The sequence below is a fragment of the Pleurodeles waltl genome, chromosome 10 (assembly GCF_031143425.1).
Source record: "Pleurodeles waltl isolate 20211129_DDA chromosome 10, aPleWal1.hap1.20221129, whole genome shotgun sequence".
Taxonomy (NCBI): Eukaryota; Metazoa; Chordata; class Amphibia; order Caudata; family Salamandridae; genus Pleurodeles; species Pleurodeles waltl.
In genome coordinates this window covers 123,684,491-123,698,178 of record NC_090449.1, presented here as the reverse complement: position 1 = coordinate 123,698,178, position 13,688 = coordinate 123,684,491, and the positions used below count along the sequence as shown (strand labels likewise).

At 41.5% G+C, this 13,688-nt stretch overlaps 1 protein-coding gene across 1 annotated transcript in view; it reads left to right on the top strand.

Moving 5' to 3' along the window:
• The window catches only part of LOC138262385 (uncharacterized), a 56,577-nt gene extending 43,558 nt beyond the window's left edge, over window positions 1-13,019 (top strand). The window contains exons 4-9 of the mRNA XM_069212285.1: window positions 1,903-1,944; window positions 3,028-3,149; window positions 5,574-5,657; window positions 7,307-7,425; window positions 11,548-11,752; window positions 12,922-13,019. Coding sequence (XP_069068386.1) covers window positions 1,903-1,944; window positions 3,028-3,149; window positions 5,574-5,657; window positions 7,307-7,425; window positions 11,548-11,752; window positions 12,922-13,019 — 670 coding nt within the window. The remainder of the gene's footprint in view (window positions 1-1,902; window positions 1,945-3,027; window positions 3,150-5,573; window positions 5,658-7,306; window positions 7,426-11,547; window positions 11,753-12,921) is intronic.
• The last annotated feature ends 669 nt before the right edge of the window (window positions 13,020-13,688 follow it).

The following is a 13,688-nucleotide window of genomic DNA, read 5'->3' as shown; positions in this document are numbered from 1 at the left end:
TTTGTTTAAAAAAAAAAAGAACCGTCCGAAACGTAGTCATTCCTGACCCTAAGAGGGTCAGTGAAACCAAAACTGGTTTCAGCGGGATATCCTCAATTTACTTTAGATACCCTGATCCACCAAACTTTAAATGACCCAATAAGTACTCTGCTTTGTTCTTGTTCTGTATGCCTCTGCCCATTTGCTGCAGCATTAGGAAATGCAGCAGAATATGGTGTCCCTTAGGCTACGCTCTCCATATTTTCTTCTCTGTTTTCAACAAGTACTGAAGCAAAACTACAACTACAGCTTTACAGCTAGAGAATGATTAGAACAAAACAATAAACCTAAATACTCCTTGAATAACAATACTATAATAACACACGTCTGCCATAATACAGCAACAACAGTAAAAGAACACACCAGCACAACTAGAACACTACAGCTAAAACATAACAATTAAAGTATTTAAAGTATATCACACTGAAACCTCAACACCAACCTCAAAATCGTTCTAGGAATAAATGACTCACCATCCAACACATTCCATGACATGATACTTATTTGAAGATGTTATTTGCATTGTATTGAAATTGCTTTTATTTAAGTCTTACTAGCCCTGATGAAGCATTGAAGCACATTGTGGCGTGTAGCAAACTACTCTGGAATCCACGGTTAGTTGTTAATACAGTGGTTATTGATTATCAGGATTAGTCTTGGCCTCTCAAGGAACTCCAGGTTCTTTGAGGTGCATTTAATTGATAGGGATTAGGCGGGACAATTAGTAGGGGCTATGTGAGGTTATGCAAATGCTTGGTGGGTGAAAGGACAGGGTAGAGGCAATTAGGTTTAGTTAGGTAGTTAGGTTGAAGGGATATTGTTTCAAAGGTGAGATTGTGATTGATGAAATGAGGTGCAGACAATTTGCAGAAATGCAATAAAAGATTAAGGCAGACAAGCAGCCTACCTCGAGGAAGTAGGTAAGATTCAGACAGAGTGGCCATGCAGAGGATGGAAGGTAAAGAGAGGGACATTCGATAGAAGGTACAAGAACACAATTGATAGTTTTTAGTTAAGGTCCGTTTTTCATGCAGGTTTTAGCTTTATCGTGAGAGGTTGCTTTTTAAGATAGCATGCATACAATCTAAGGAATGTCACTGTGCCAAATATTCCTATAAAGCACGGCAAGGTTCAACTACTTTAAGAGACAATGATTGGCTCTCGACCACGAAATGCATCTGCCAAAAAACCTGTGTTGAAAATTGATTCAAGCCCCAGAATCTCCACTAAGTCCAGAGAATTCCAATGAACACTGGGAATTCCATTGCACACCAAAGAGCCACTCAGCTTCAAAAAATGTATTAAACGGCAGAAAAAATAAAGTGATGCACTGTTTCAAAATGATCCAAGGAAGAGGGATCGGAGGCATAACTTATCCATATAGTTCTTCACTCACTTCACAGCACCCACTCCTTGCTCATCCTTCTGGACCAGATGTCTTGTTACGTGTACCGTTGTTTCAACTGGTCTTAGCATGGCAGTGGCAGAAAGAATGGTTGTAGATTTGCTTGTGCCACCTCTTACTTGGCATTAGTATTAAATACAATAGCGGTGAAACTCACTCTGTTCAGAATTTTAGGTTAAACAAAATATCAGGGTCATCTCACAATCCTTGTGCAGGTAAAGGCTGTCGGAGGAGTCTGTGGAGGTGCTGTGGACCCATCACTAACCAGGCTTCATGCCCCTGCAGGATGTCTACGACCCAGGTACCCAGGTACATCCATCTCTACAGACCAGAACAAGTTTATTCAATGATTCACTGGGCTGGCATAATCTTCACAATATTTAGAACTGTCCTGTCTGTTATTGGGTGTCAGTTGAATTCAACAGTCATACATGTGTCATGTGTTTTGTGTTTTACAGTCTAACTGAAGAAAAGGTGAGACCCTATTTTCCACTTGAGAGGTGAGCACTCACGTCTTTAGCAGTTTGGCTTTGTATTATGTGTTGTCTTAGGTTATGTTGTCTGCTTTTATATAGCACATATATGGAATTTGAATGGCTCTCCATAGTGCATTCAGCAGTATGGGTGCACCTTTCCATGTGCTTCTGGGACTTTACGTTGACCAGAGTCACAGTGTCCAGGTATGATTGTGTCTGTTCAGTGTAACAGTGGGTTTGTCCTATGTAGTGTTTAGTTATTGTTCCTATTTTTTTTTTAAATGACTACTGTGTGATCCTTCATTTTTCTGTCATTTCGTAGATTCTTTTAGGTGGCTTTTCTGTGTTTGGATGAGTGTGCCATAGGGACATGAATCTTGAATATTGGCCACTTGATAAGTTGTCTGGATTTCTTTCCACAACGCTGCCTGGAAATTGGCTTTTTAGAATCTCTGACACTAAGGACTTATTCACGCAGGCTTAATTATCACATTGCAATTAATAACCACATTAACAAATGTGTATTGATATCTAAAACCGAAGGCCAGTAAATATTTGTGATATATGGGAGACTCAGGGGCTCCTCCTTACATTCTGGGAGGGGGGGTGCGGGCATCATTTTGTGTTACACCACTAGTTTTCTGTGACTACTTACTGAATTTCAAACCTTTGTTAAACAGTATTTTTCCAAGTGTCAGAACTGCTGGCAGTCTGAGAAACAGGTGATTGCTTTCCTGTGAGCTCGTGTGCAGAAGCTCCCCTGTGTTAACTGAGAACCAGGTTCCAATCCTGGCCTCAGCTCAACATCCTGTGATTCTGGGCAGATCACTGAAACTTAATGTGAATAAAAATGTGTAACTTCTGCTTCTCGGGTAAAATCCTCTAGTGTTCTTGGGACAGGTTTGTGCTTTACAAAACTGCAAACAATAAAAAGAAATGCAGCACACAGAAGTGTGTATTTCCCCTTATACAGTTGTCAACGAGGCAACTCGATATCTATTAGTTTACAGAGCAAATACATTCATTTGTTTTTGATTGACACATGCAGATGATCATGTGTAGACTATAGTGGTAGAAACCATTCAGAGTTTTTTTTGTCACCTGCAGGGTTTTGCAAGGCATGTTTAAGCTTTGTAAGGAGCTCTTTGGGGTCACGATCCGTGCGGCTGATGGGGCTGCAGAAGTGTGGAATCCTGATGTCCGCTTCTTCACCGTCTACGATGAAAAAGGTGATTCTGCTGACAGTCATAGCTAGCACAGAGTACCTTATGTAAGTTGCAGGCTTTGCAAATTCTGTTTCACGGCTCCCTGTCTCTTTGATGTAGTGATTTTGCACCCAACCTCTGGATCTCATCAGCTAGGCAACTTGTCTGGAAGAGTTAAATTTGATCAAGAGTTTACACCTCGTAGGTTTCTAAGGATCCAATTCACAGTCACCAGCCGGGGACTATAAATTCTGTTTCTGCTCAGGCCACTCTATGACTGATTCTCTATACACAGGGTAGCTGGAGTTAGGTGGCTGGGGAGGACCAAATGATGTCACGGAGGACCAAATGATGTGACGGGGAGGACCGAATAATGTGGCAAGAAACTTCAAATTATGCAGCATAATGCAGCACATTCTTTGATAGTATTACTTCGTTATTTTGTCAGTTTTACACATGGTAACACTGTCAGCGAGAAAATGTCACCTCAATAGTACCGGTTTAGTAGACAAATACAGCAAATACAGGAATAAGCAGCCAGTGGTGTAATGAAACTAGGCGGGCCCCCCTTCATAGAACACGGAGGGGGCCCCATATGGACTCACTCAAGCCTGGTGCTGAGCTGAGGGGGTACCCTGGAACCCCTACTGCATGAAAGGGGCTGCGGGGGTCTTTGTTATGCCACTATAAGCAGCTAAAAGATGACCTGTCAATCTTTGCAAAGAGGGTGCCACTGCGCAGGAACACGTTGCTATATTTTTCGGAACTTTTGATCCATATGAGCTAGAATTTTTTTATTGTTAAAATCTGCAGATTATGCAGCAGGTGGTGTATTATTTGGCAAAACTATAGTTACTTGAAAAACGCCCCAGCCATGGATACACATAATTCCACTGGCCCTGCCTATGCATTCAAAGGTGACCTATTTTCACTGCTCTGCAAATAAGACATATGGCTTCTCTGTGATCTCTTTTAACTTATTCTAACTGTAAGTTTGCACTCCGATTGAATCCAGAAACCTTCTGCCATGTTCTGTACGAGTAAGGTGGCCACCAAATGATTTTCAGGGTCTTTGTTTTGGCCTACAATGAGATCTCAGCTAAGGAGAAAGAGAAGAGTGTAGCTGTGGCAAGGAGAGGCGTTGGACAGTGGCTTGTCATGTCACCATTGATGTGGGATGCCCCCAACATAACAAGGGGATGGATGAACTGTTTATGCTTTTCAAACATAGCCATTCTTTCTTCTCATTGTTTTATTGTTGTGCTTTTTATTTCTCCCTTTTTTTGCGTTTCTATCTCTTGCTCTGGGCCGAAGTTTGATGATGATGAAAAAAGTTTCTGTGTACAAAAATGGATAATATTGCCCACCCCTGCATCCACTGGCACAAATTAAGCACTGGAAAAAACTTCTGATGCTAAAGTATTGTAGAATCTACCTGTTGAACCACAGAATTGTTTTTCATCGCCAGTCCTCGGCCGAGGGTTTTCACTAAATCTTCAATGGCTAAGTACTCTGTGGATGCCCTTTGAGCTTTCAGTGCTACTATTTTGTGTCTGTGTGCAGACTGTTTTCTTTCATATACAGAAGCACATTCAAGGGAAGTGCCTTTTTTTAAATGTGCAAATGTTGTTACTAGCCAGGCATGGTCACTCGGTAAGTCCTCCTGACACATAGCAATTTAGATGTATGTGTTAAATCTGCAAAATGTGGCAAGTGCAGCAGCCGGTGTGGACTAACCTAGTTATACTGTGCATTTGCGTACTTTTCTATGGACTTACAGGATAGACTGAGGTGTCAGTGTATGTCCGCAATGCACCTAATTCAAGGCACTGGAGCACCATGGTACCAAATAAACAGCATTGGAAGTTTACCCTAGTATTTTCCTAAAGCAAGCACTATTAAGTTAAAGATAAGGTGGCAGTGGAAGTGTTTATGTGCCATGCATAATGACTGCCAAAATTAAATGATGCTCTATTTTCAGCGAAAGCAAAAGTCAAGGGCACCCTAGTTTCATAAAAGTAAGATTCTTATATTTGCATGGAGTCACTAGTGAGAAGGCATTGTGTAGGTTTTGGCAGATGGTTCCATCATCACAAATGCTACAACCCTTACCCTAGGTAGTGAGCTGGAACTCTAGCCTGTAGGATATTAGGCTAAAGGATAGATGATGTTTAGCTCAGGCAGTCTCTCACTTGCCCTAGATTGGGAGATTGGAAACTTTAAAGTAGGTTGCTTGTAAGTTGGAAATTTGTGAGTACTCAAGACTCACTTTATCATTATGGAGCATTTCCTTTTGCGTACATTTTTTGTTCATTGCACTATAGAGTGTTTCTGCTAGTGAAGTATATTATTATTATTATTATTATTTATTTTGTTTTACCACGCATTCATTGCAAGTGTGAAGAAAAGGTGTGTTTTTAACCCAGGTTGTGGTTTTCTGTGTTGTAGACAATCACCTTGCCTCCTTTTACCTGGACCCTTACTCTCGGCCAGAAGAGAAGAACAGCGGTGCCTGGATGGCGGAATTCCTCAGTAAGTTAAATTACTCTCATACTTTTACTAACTCGCATAATGTGAGCTTTAAAAGGCAGCATGGCTTTATTATAGATTCACAGTCTTGCACACTCCATATCCACTCATTTGAAAATTTATAGCAATCATGAGACATCATCAGTGGATTTATTAACACTAAATTCCAGGTGGCATCTACAGGAACTTTAGAAACTCTTTCACTTTGTTGCAATTCTCAGATGTTGGTCCCTTCTTGGTGATGAAGAGTCATCTCTCACTTTCTCTCTCTCTCTCTCTCGTCATCCCTATGGAATTATGCTTCGGCTTTTATTGAGCTACAGATGTCCTCCACATGCCCTTGAAGTTATGATTTGTTATCTTCATCTATGCTTTCTTTTGCAGTGTCACATCCGTTTTTTAGTGTATGGGAAAACACACATATATCGTGTTACCAGAGATAGGCCAGTCATCTTTAAATGCCCTTTAAATAATATTGTTCATCAAAGGAGATGAACAATAAAATGTCAAAGCCATTATGAAAGTCAGCCATACAGACCTATACTCTGTTGAGGAAAAATAAGCCTCTGGCCCCCAACAATATGCGCAGGTGGATATAATACAGACTGGGGCTAATGTCTGATGGGCCCTTAGAGGCAAAAACAAAGGTACAAGTGTTCACATAAAACATTATGACAATAGACATGGACACCAGATAAAGGTGGGAGGGTGTACTGCTGATCCTAATAATGACTTTCTGATAATACATTTGTTAGAGAATCTGCATACGAGTCACCTTAAAATAGAGTTGTTACTGAAACATCAATGATTACAGCTTCAACAATTCAGCTATTTCATGCAGCCGTAGTAGAGTCTATATGGATCTAATGATTACAAATTAGAATTCCATTAACCCTAGTCAAAGGAGCAAATGTTTAGTTTATAAACATAGTTGTATATGAAGAAATGTGCATTAGAAAGTGTTTTTGCTAATAGTGTGATTTATATTTGCATACTATTGGTATTCATTCAAATTTTCCTAGAACTGGATCCCTTTGGTCTTCTAACAGGTAGGGCTTCTGTTAGGGCACGCTGACCAGCTGTCGTAGTGGCGGCACCACCTCTGTCAGCCCATATACGGCCGGCCTGCTGGGTCAAAGGTGTTTTTTTTACTCCCAAAGTAGCTCCTGCCTCAATGGCAGAACCACTCCAGTGGGTGCGCCACATGTACGGGAAGTTTCCCATCAGTGCCTGCTCGACATGTTTGCACTTTTCTTGTCATGGCTACATGACTATGGCTACATGATGGACACAGATGGAAAAAAGGCATTGGACATGATAACCGAGGGGCGGCTCTAATGAGAGCTGCCCTAACAGCAATGGCACTAGCATGGCCTCCGCCAAATGGACTTTCTTGCTGAGGGAGCTGCAGCAGCTTCGTCGTTGGGAAAGCTGCCATCTCTTGCCCTCCAAATGCAGTAGGAAATGCAGTAGGAAATGCAGGTGATGGGGAGGCTGGACTATTTTTTGGTGCATGTTTCACTACTCCCATGTCTAAATGAGGCCCTTGCTGCTTTTAGTTAATCACTTGAGCCTGTTTACCTCAACAGGTCACTGGTAAAAAGGGAACGCGCAAAGCATTAACTTCTGTCAATCTTTCTCGCACTCTTCAGCCAGGAGTCGTCTTCTCAAGCAGATTCCTGTTGCTTTCATTATTTGCAACCAGATTCCTCCTGTGGGTTCCACCCCTTCGCTGATGTCCTTCAAGGAAGTCTCAACATTGTTTCACGAGGTGTGTAAGTTTTGCCTTTTGTTATTATTTGGGTAAAAAATTATATTTGTGTTTTTATGTAAAAACGTATTCGTTGTTTGGAATATGCAAGAGGTTGTTTGAACAGAATATTTGCTAATTTAGTGAGTTGTCTGAAAATTGAATGGATTATACTATCCAGTGAGTCAACAAGCTGAGCTTTTTGAATCAGCTGTTTCCAAGAAGCGGAGCACTTCTTGTTGCAACCTTAGCTACTTTCAGTGCAAAGACTCAAAATTTAAACATGTGTTCTTATTCTCAGTTATCATAATGATAACACGCAGGTATCAGAATTTCTAAAATCACAGTAATAATTACTATGCTTTACTAAATGTTCAGCTTACAATTAATCATCCAGGGTTTTTTAGAAGTATTTACTGGACAGACCACCGATCTTCATAGGCACAACTGCTTTTACTGTGTCAGTGTTTTTATTGAAGCACTGTCAATCTCTTAGGCCACATGCCCATATGATTCAATAATACATGAATTCAGGGGACAATAAAGTACAATCATAGTGTCCTTTTCTTTAAAGAAAGTTTTCTTATTGTGTATTGTGAACCTGAATATCATAAGCAAAGGTGACAGATGTGTACATGTGAAACTCTAAGGGGTTTGTTGTATGAAATAGTTGGGACTCTGTAGGAAAATAAAAGCCGGTACAGTATGTATTAGATGATGGAGTGGAGATCCATAAACCCCAATCCCTTATTATAATCATCAAAAAGGATGCTCCACTGGTCGTCTGAACCTTTGATTTCCAAGTTGAAGTGTAATAAAGGGGCTATCATCAGCAAAACATCTCATTTTCAGTGAAACCACTGTGGCTCCTCCAAGATAACAGAGCGCATAGCTTCCAAACTATAAGTCTTTTAGTAACAAACTTTAGTCAAGATCCCACATCAATCAATAATCAGCAAGTTAGTCAGTTTATAAATTCAGCATTTATTTTCAAATGATCATACAATCTGAATTTGTATATTAACAGGAAAAACATTAAAAAATATAGTGACATAAAGAAGACACAATATTAAGTAGACAGATTCCGTAAAGAAACACCCCTATTCCAAATAAGTATAGAAGGGGGAACAGGGAATTTCTAAGAGGAAGCTGTCAGCATCTAATAAACCAAGTTAAGGTTTAGCGGATAGGCATGGGTACTCAAGCATGAAGTTCCACACCCCAAGCATGGGAAATCAGCAGAGTCAAGAAGAGATCTTCTGTCAGTGAAGTCAGGACAGTGTCTGCTAAACTGTTCTAGAAAACACATAATTAATATGTGAAGGAAAGTTCTGGAAGCTGCTCCACATTGGTTCCCGCCAAAAAGTTCAGTCAGCCGCTGCTGTTCCATGGAGCAGGTAGACTCCCTAGTTTCCCACCTCTAGACAAAGAGCGCACATCTGCACAACCTTGAATGTATCACTGGTCCGGTGTGCCTGTTACAGGAGGATCTCTCCCACCACCACGGTCTGCGTGTCCACAGCCAACTTCCAATTTATTCCCAGCTACCTAACAGTCTCAGAAAAATAATTTCTATTATAACTAGCTTAATAACACATCTGCAAAGGGAGAAAAACATTACATTTGCATAACATTTTATAAAAGTGAAATACTTGCAAATCTGGCCTGTTTACAAGTTAGGTTAACTTTAGAAAATATGGCTTCCAAACAAGTACAGTTAGCATAGATAAATGCGTTTACATTTTGGTAATATATGTGTGGTTCTCTTCTAAGGTACGTACAAACAAATTCGGCGCAAAACTAACGCCATATTTATACTTTGGCGTTAGACGCGTCTAGCGCCAAAGTATGAGGAAAGAGCGTCATTTTTTTGCGTGAACGCCTTCCTTGCGTTAATGAGATGCAAGGTAGGCGTTCCCGCCTAAAAAAATGACTGCGCCGCAAATGCGTTGTATTTATACTCCCGGGCAAAAATGACGCCCGGGAGTGGGCGGGGCAAAAAACCCCGCATTTGCGCCGGATTTTAGCGCCTGGGTCAGGGCAGGCGTTAAGGGACCTGTGGGCTCAAAACGAGCCCACAGCTGCCCTCCCATGCCCCCAGGGACCCCCCCTGCCACCCTTGCCCACCCCAGGAGGACACCCAAGGCTGGAGGGACCCACCCCAGGGACATTCAGGTAAGTTCAGGTAAGTATAATTTTATTTTATTTTTTAATTTTTTTTTGGCATAGGGGGGCCTGATTTGTGCCCCCCTACATGCCTCAATGCCCAATGACCATGCCCAGGGGACATAAGTCCCCTGGGCATGGCCATTGGGCAAGGGGGCATGACTCCTGTCTTTACTAAGACAGGAGTCATGTAAATGGCGTCTGGGCGTCGTTAAAAATGGCGCAAATCGGGTGGAGGCGATTTTTTTGCGTCAACCTGACTTGCACCATTTTTAAGACGCCCTAGCGCCATTTTTCCCAACGCCGGCGCTGCCTGGTGTACGTGGTTTTTTTCCACGCACACCAGGCAGCGCCGGTCTGCTTGCGCCGGCTAACGCCATTCAATAAATACGGCGCCCGCATGGTGCTTCAGAATGGCGTTAGCCGGCGCAAATTTTTTTTACGCTAAACTGCGTTAGCGCAGTTTAGCGTCAAAAAGTATAAATACGGGCCTATGTTTTTTCATTGTTTTTTTTTTTATTTTCAGTATTTATTATTGGGATATTTGTAATTACATTTTTGTGATACCCTTCTTTAATTTGTCCTCCAAATAAAGACATGAAGACAAAGAATTTTAGTCAAAAATCTGTTCGTGTCGTCAATGCTGCTTCTGCTAGCAGGAGTGTGTAATTATAGGAAGTAAATATTTTAGTGGTGGCCAGAAAGCCTAACTGGGCACCCGTTTGAGAAGGGTTACGAAAAGTTCTTGCATTTATGAGCAGAGACGCTCAGGCCTTATTCTTGTGGCCATTTGAAGGGGACACTCTAAGGGCCTTGTTATGATTTTCCCAGATTGCGTTTAGCGCCGCTTTGGCGTAAAAAATATGTTGCTATGGCGGCGCTAAGGGGCTTGTAAATATTCCCCTCAGCGCTTTCTTGTAAAAAAATAATTGAGTGATGAGCAACTTCAGCCTCCAACCATCTACGTTTTTACATTTCAACCGTTTGTGTTTACGAATACTTTTGACTGCACCTCTGTTTATCACAATCACCAGACCCTTCCTTTGAGAGGAACCGTGTACGTGTTAGGAACGATATTACGAATTACCAGTAAATGTACCATAAAGAAGTCACACCAGGAACATTTTCTCAACATCGTCATATGCACTTGATTTCAAGTTGGTAAACTAAAAAACATTTGAAAGTTATTGTTAAATATACGTTTTTGAAAATCACCTTACTAGATAAAAAGCAAAGTAGCATTTGAAGAAAATGCGTAAAATGGATATACATAGTAGTGATGCTCGCCCCATACCGAATACTGTCAAAACGTGATTAGATATTTAAATGAGAAAAAGTCCCTCCAAAAACTTCCATTACATAACAAAGGTCGCCATTGTCGATTCTGATGCCCCCGAGCCCCACCTTCCACTTCAGCTGTTCCTCCGCACTCATACATCAAATCTGTTATCGACTCTTCCTATTTTTTTCTCTCTCTTTCCTTCTCTCACTCTTCTCTGCTGTCTGGCTACCTCCGAGTTCCCAATGTCCTTTTGCATTCCAAGGAAAAAGTATTATTTTTTTTAGTATTGAGCAGGCAGTGTTTTACATTCAGCAGAGAGTTTTAGCTTCTAGCAATTTGTGTAAGTTTTTTGGGGTTAGTTGAGGTGGCTGGATTTTGCCTTGTCCCCTAGTACTTCACTTCACATCCTCTTTCCCACATTCTCCTTTTTTGCATTTACCCCTTGCATGTCTTATTAAGCCTTCCATCACTTTTTCATTGAATTAGATACAATAGTCATGTAGATGCATTAGCACTGTCTCTGTTTGTCAGTGGCAGACATATTTCATACAGTATAGAATACTAATAAAGAGACACAGCACTTGCTGCCAGATTGCTTTTATCAATGATGTCTCTCTGTTAGTTTGTTTGTTCCAAGTAGTCATGTCACTTCTCTGACCGATTACCCTGTTTCCTTTCGCGTCTGTTCTCCCTAGTTTGGCCATGCCTTGCAGCACATGTTGACCACTGTTGAGTATGCAGGTGCATCGGGCATCCACAATATAGAGTGGGATGCTATAGAAGTGGCTTCTCAGTTCATGGAGAACTGGCTCTATGATTGGGACACCATTTCCTTCATCAGCGGACACTACCTCACCGGCGAGCTTCTGCCCAAAGAGATGTTCCAGGAGTTCTACAAAGGTATATCTATACCAGTAGTCTTATTCATTTTCACGAATTGCATAACTTGCTTCAGAAAAGTGTCTGCACAATGCAAGCATAGTTGTACCAAACAAGCAATAAAAAAGGATCGTCATATTCATATGACCAATGTCAACTAAACTGCATCTAACCATCCCATTTTTTCAGAATTTTATTAATTTTTGCATCTTCACCATAGTGTATAATAGGTTATAGAAACAAATTATCTGGAGCATTACTTAAATGTTTTCTCATGAGCAAAGGAATGAAAGAAAAAAGTTGGGCAAGAGGTGGGTATCAGCAGAGACATGCATCTTGAGGAATGCTATCATGGATGGAAATATAAGAATTTAAGCAAAGTTTACCATCAATAGTAATACAGTTTCTTTGAAAGGGGATATAGTATCTGAGAATCACAGTACTTTTGCACTATTTTATATGAGCAGTGTGCTGTTCCCAATGTATGGGTCATTGGGAACCATACTATATTTGCTGTCACCATCTGTTTTAACAGGATCTGCCTCTTTCCTTCCCAAAAGAGCGCAGACACCCATACTGCCCGCCAATCGTCTATCCTGGAGGTACTTGAGTGAGTGTGATTCGCACTCCTTCAGGTGGACACAAAGAATTTTTTTTCAGAGGGCAATGTTTCTGCAGGTCTTCAAAATGGACTCGGGTCACGCAACCTGTATTATCAGTATAGGGAACTTTGAACAGGGAACAGAGCCATCCAAAATCCCAGATCGTGCACTGATGCCAGCATTAGATACAGCACCAAGATGTTCAGCTTCCCATTTACCACTATGTAGACATGGCCTCCGTGCATGAGAGGGCACTAGAGCAAGAGGCCAACTGTGTTGTTTCTCCTGGTGAGGGAAGGACCCTTCCCTATCAGGGATGATGAAAAGCTCACAGCTTGCATGGAGATTCCGATAGCTAGGGAGGGGAGGATGGGTTGTCTGGAAGCCTGTAGGCTGTGCTCACCCTGGACTAGATGGGGAGCAAATCATTTCAGGGCCACAATGGGAAAGATAATGGGGAATATGCCCAGGTGAAGAAGACCCCAAATACTGTGGCAGATGATGAACCAGGCAGGTAGTTGACCAGCTGTTTAAAGTGAGTGGGGCCACTTAGGGAATGCTTGAAAGGTCTTCCAATCACTCTTTCAGAGTTCCATGGAGGAGCAGTGGCCATCATATTTATTCCCAATCAACAAAAGGATTTCAAGGGCATTAGCACAATGGGTCTTATTCCCGCCTATCTATAAAACATCTAAATCAAAGTCTTCCATTGAGAATGACTCTACACCAGGCAGGGTTCCTGACTGCCCCCGTTTCTCCTTTCAGGCAAGTGAAATAGGGAGAACAGGTTCAAATAAGATGTAGTTGTGTAAGTGGAGAACTACTCAATGCCAGAATGGAATCCTGATCGCCCCTGTTTCTGCTTTCAGCAGGGCCTCTAACCAGATTAGAAGTCTGTCAGAATGGGAGGTGAGCATATAATGACATGGAAAAGGACATTTCTTAGATAAGGAGGATTTTGGCTAACCGGGGTTCCTGGACACTGTAGAAAGCCTGTCTGAAAAAAACAAAGATAATCTTCTTGTGTGAATACTGGAATAAACCTGTTGTCCCAATGAAGTAATAATGGAACTAGAGAATCTGTAACTGCTTTGAACTGGGAAAATGGTTTGAAGCACCACTCTGTTCTGTATTTAAAACACCTGCTCTGCCTCTGCGAAGTACTTCAACAACGTAGAGTGGGAGCTGGAGAGACAAAACATGACTAAACCTGAATAAAATCAAACTGGAACCAATGGATGTCTGTTAGTTATGGGTATATTACAGATAACCTGTGTCACTTTGGTATCATTATGTATGAGATGTGAGAATAGATGGACAGCCGACCAGAGGTCTTGTTAATAGCGGAAGCCTCT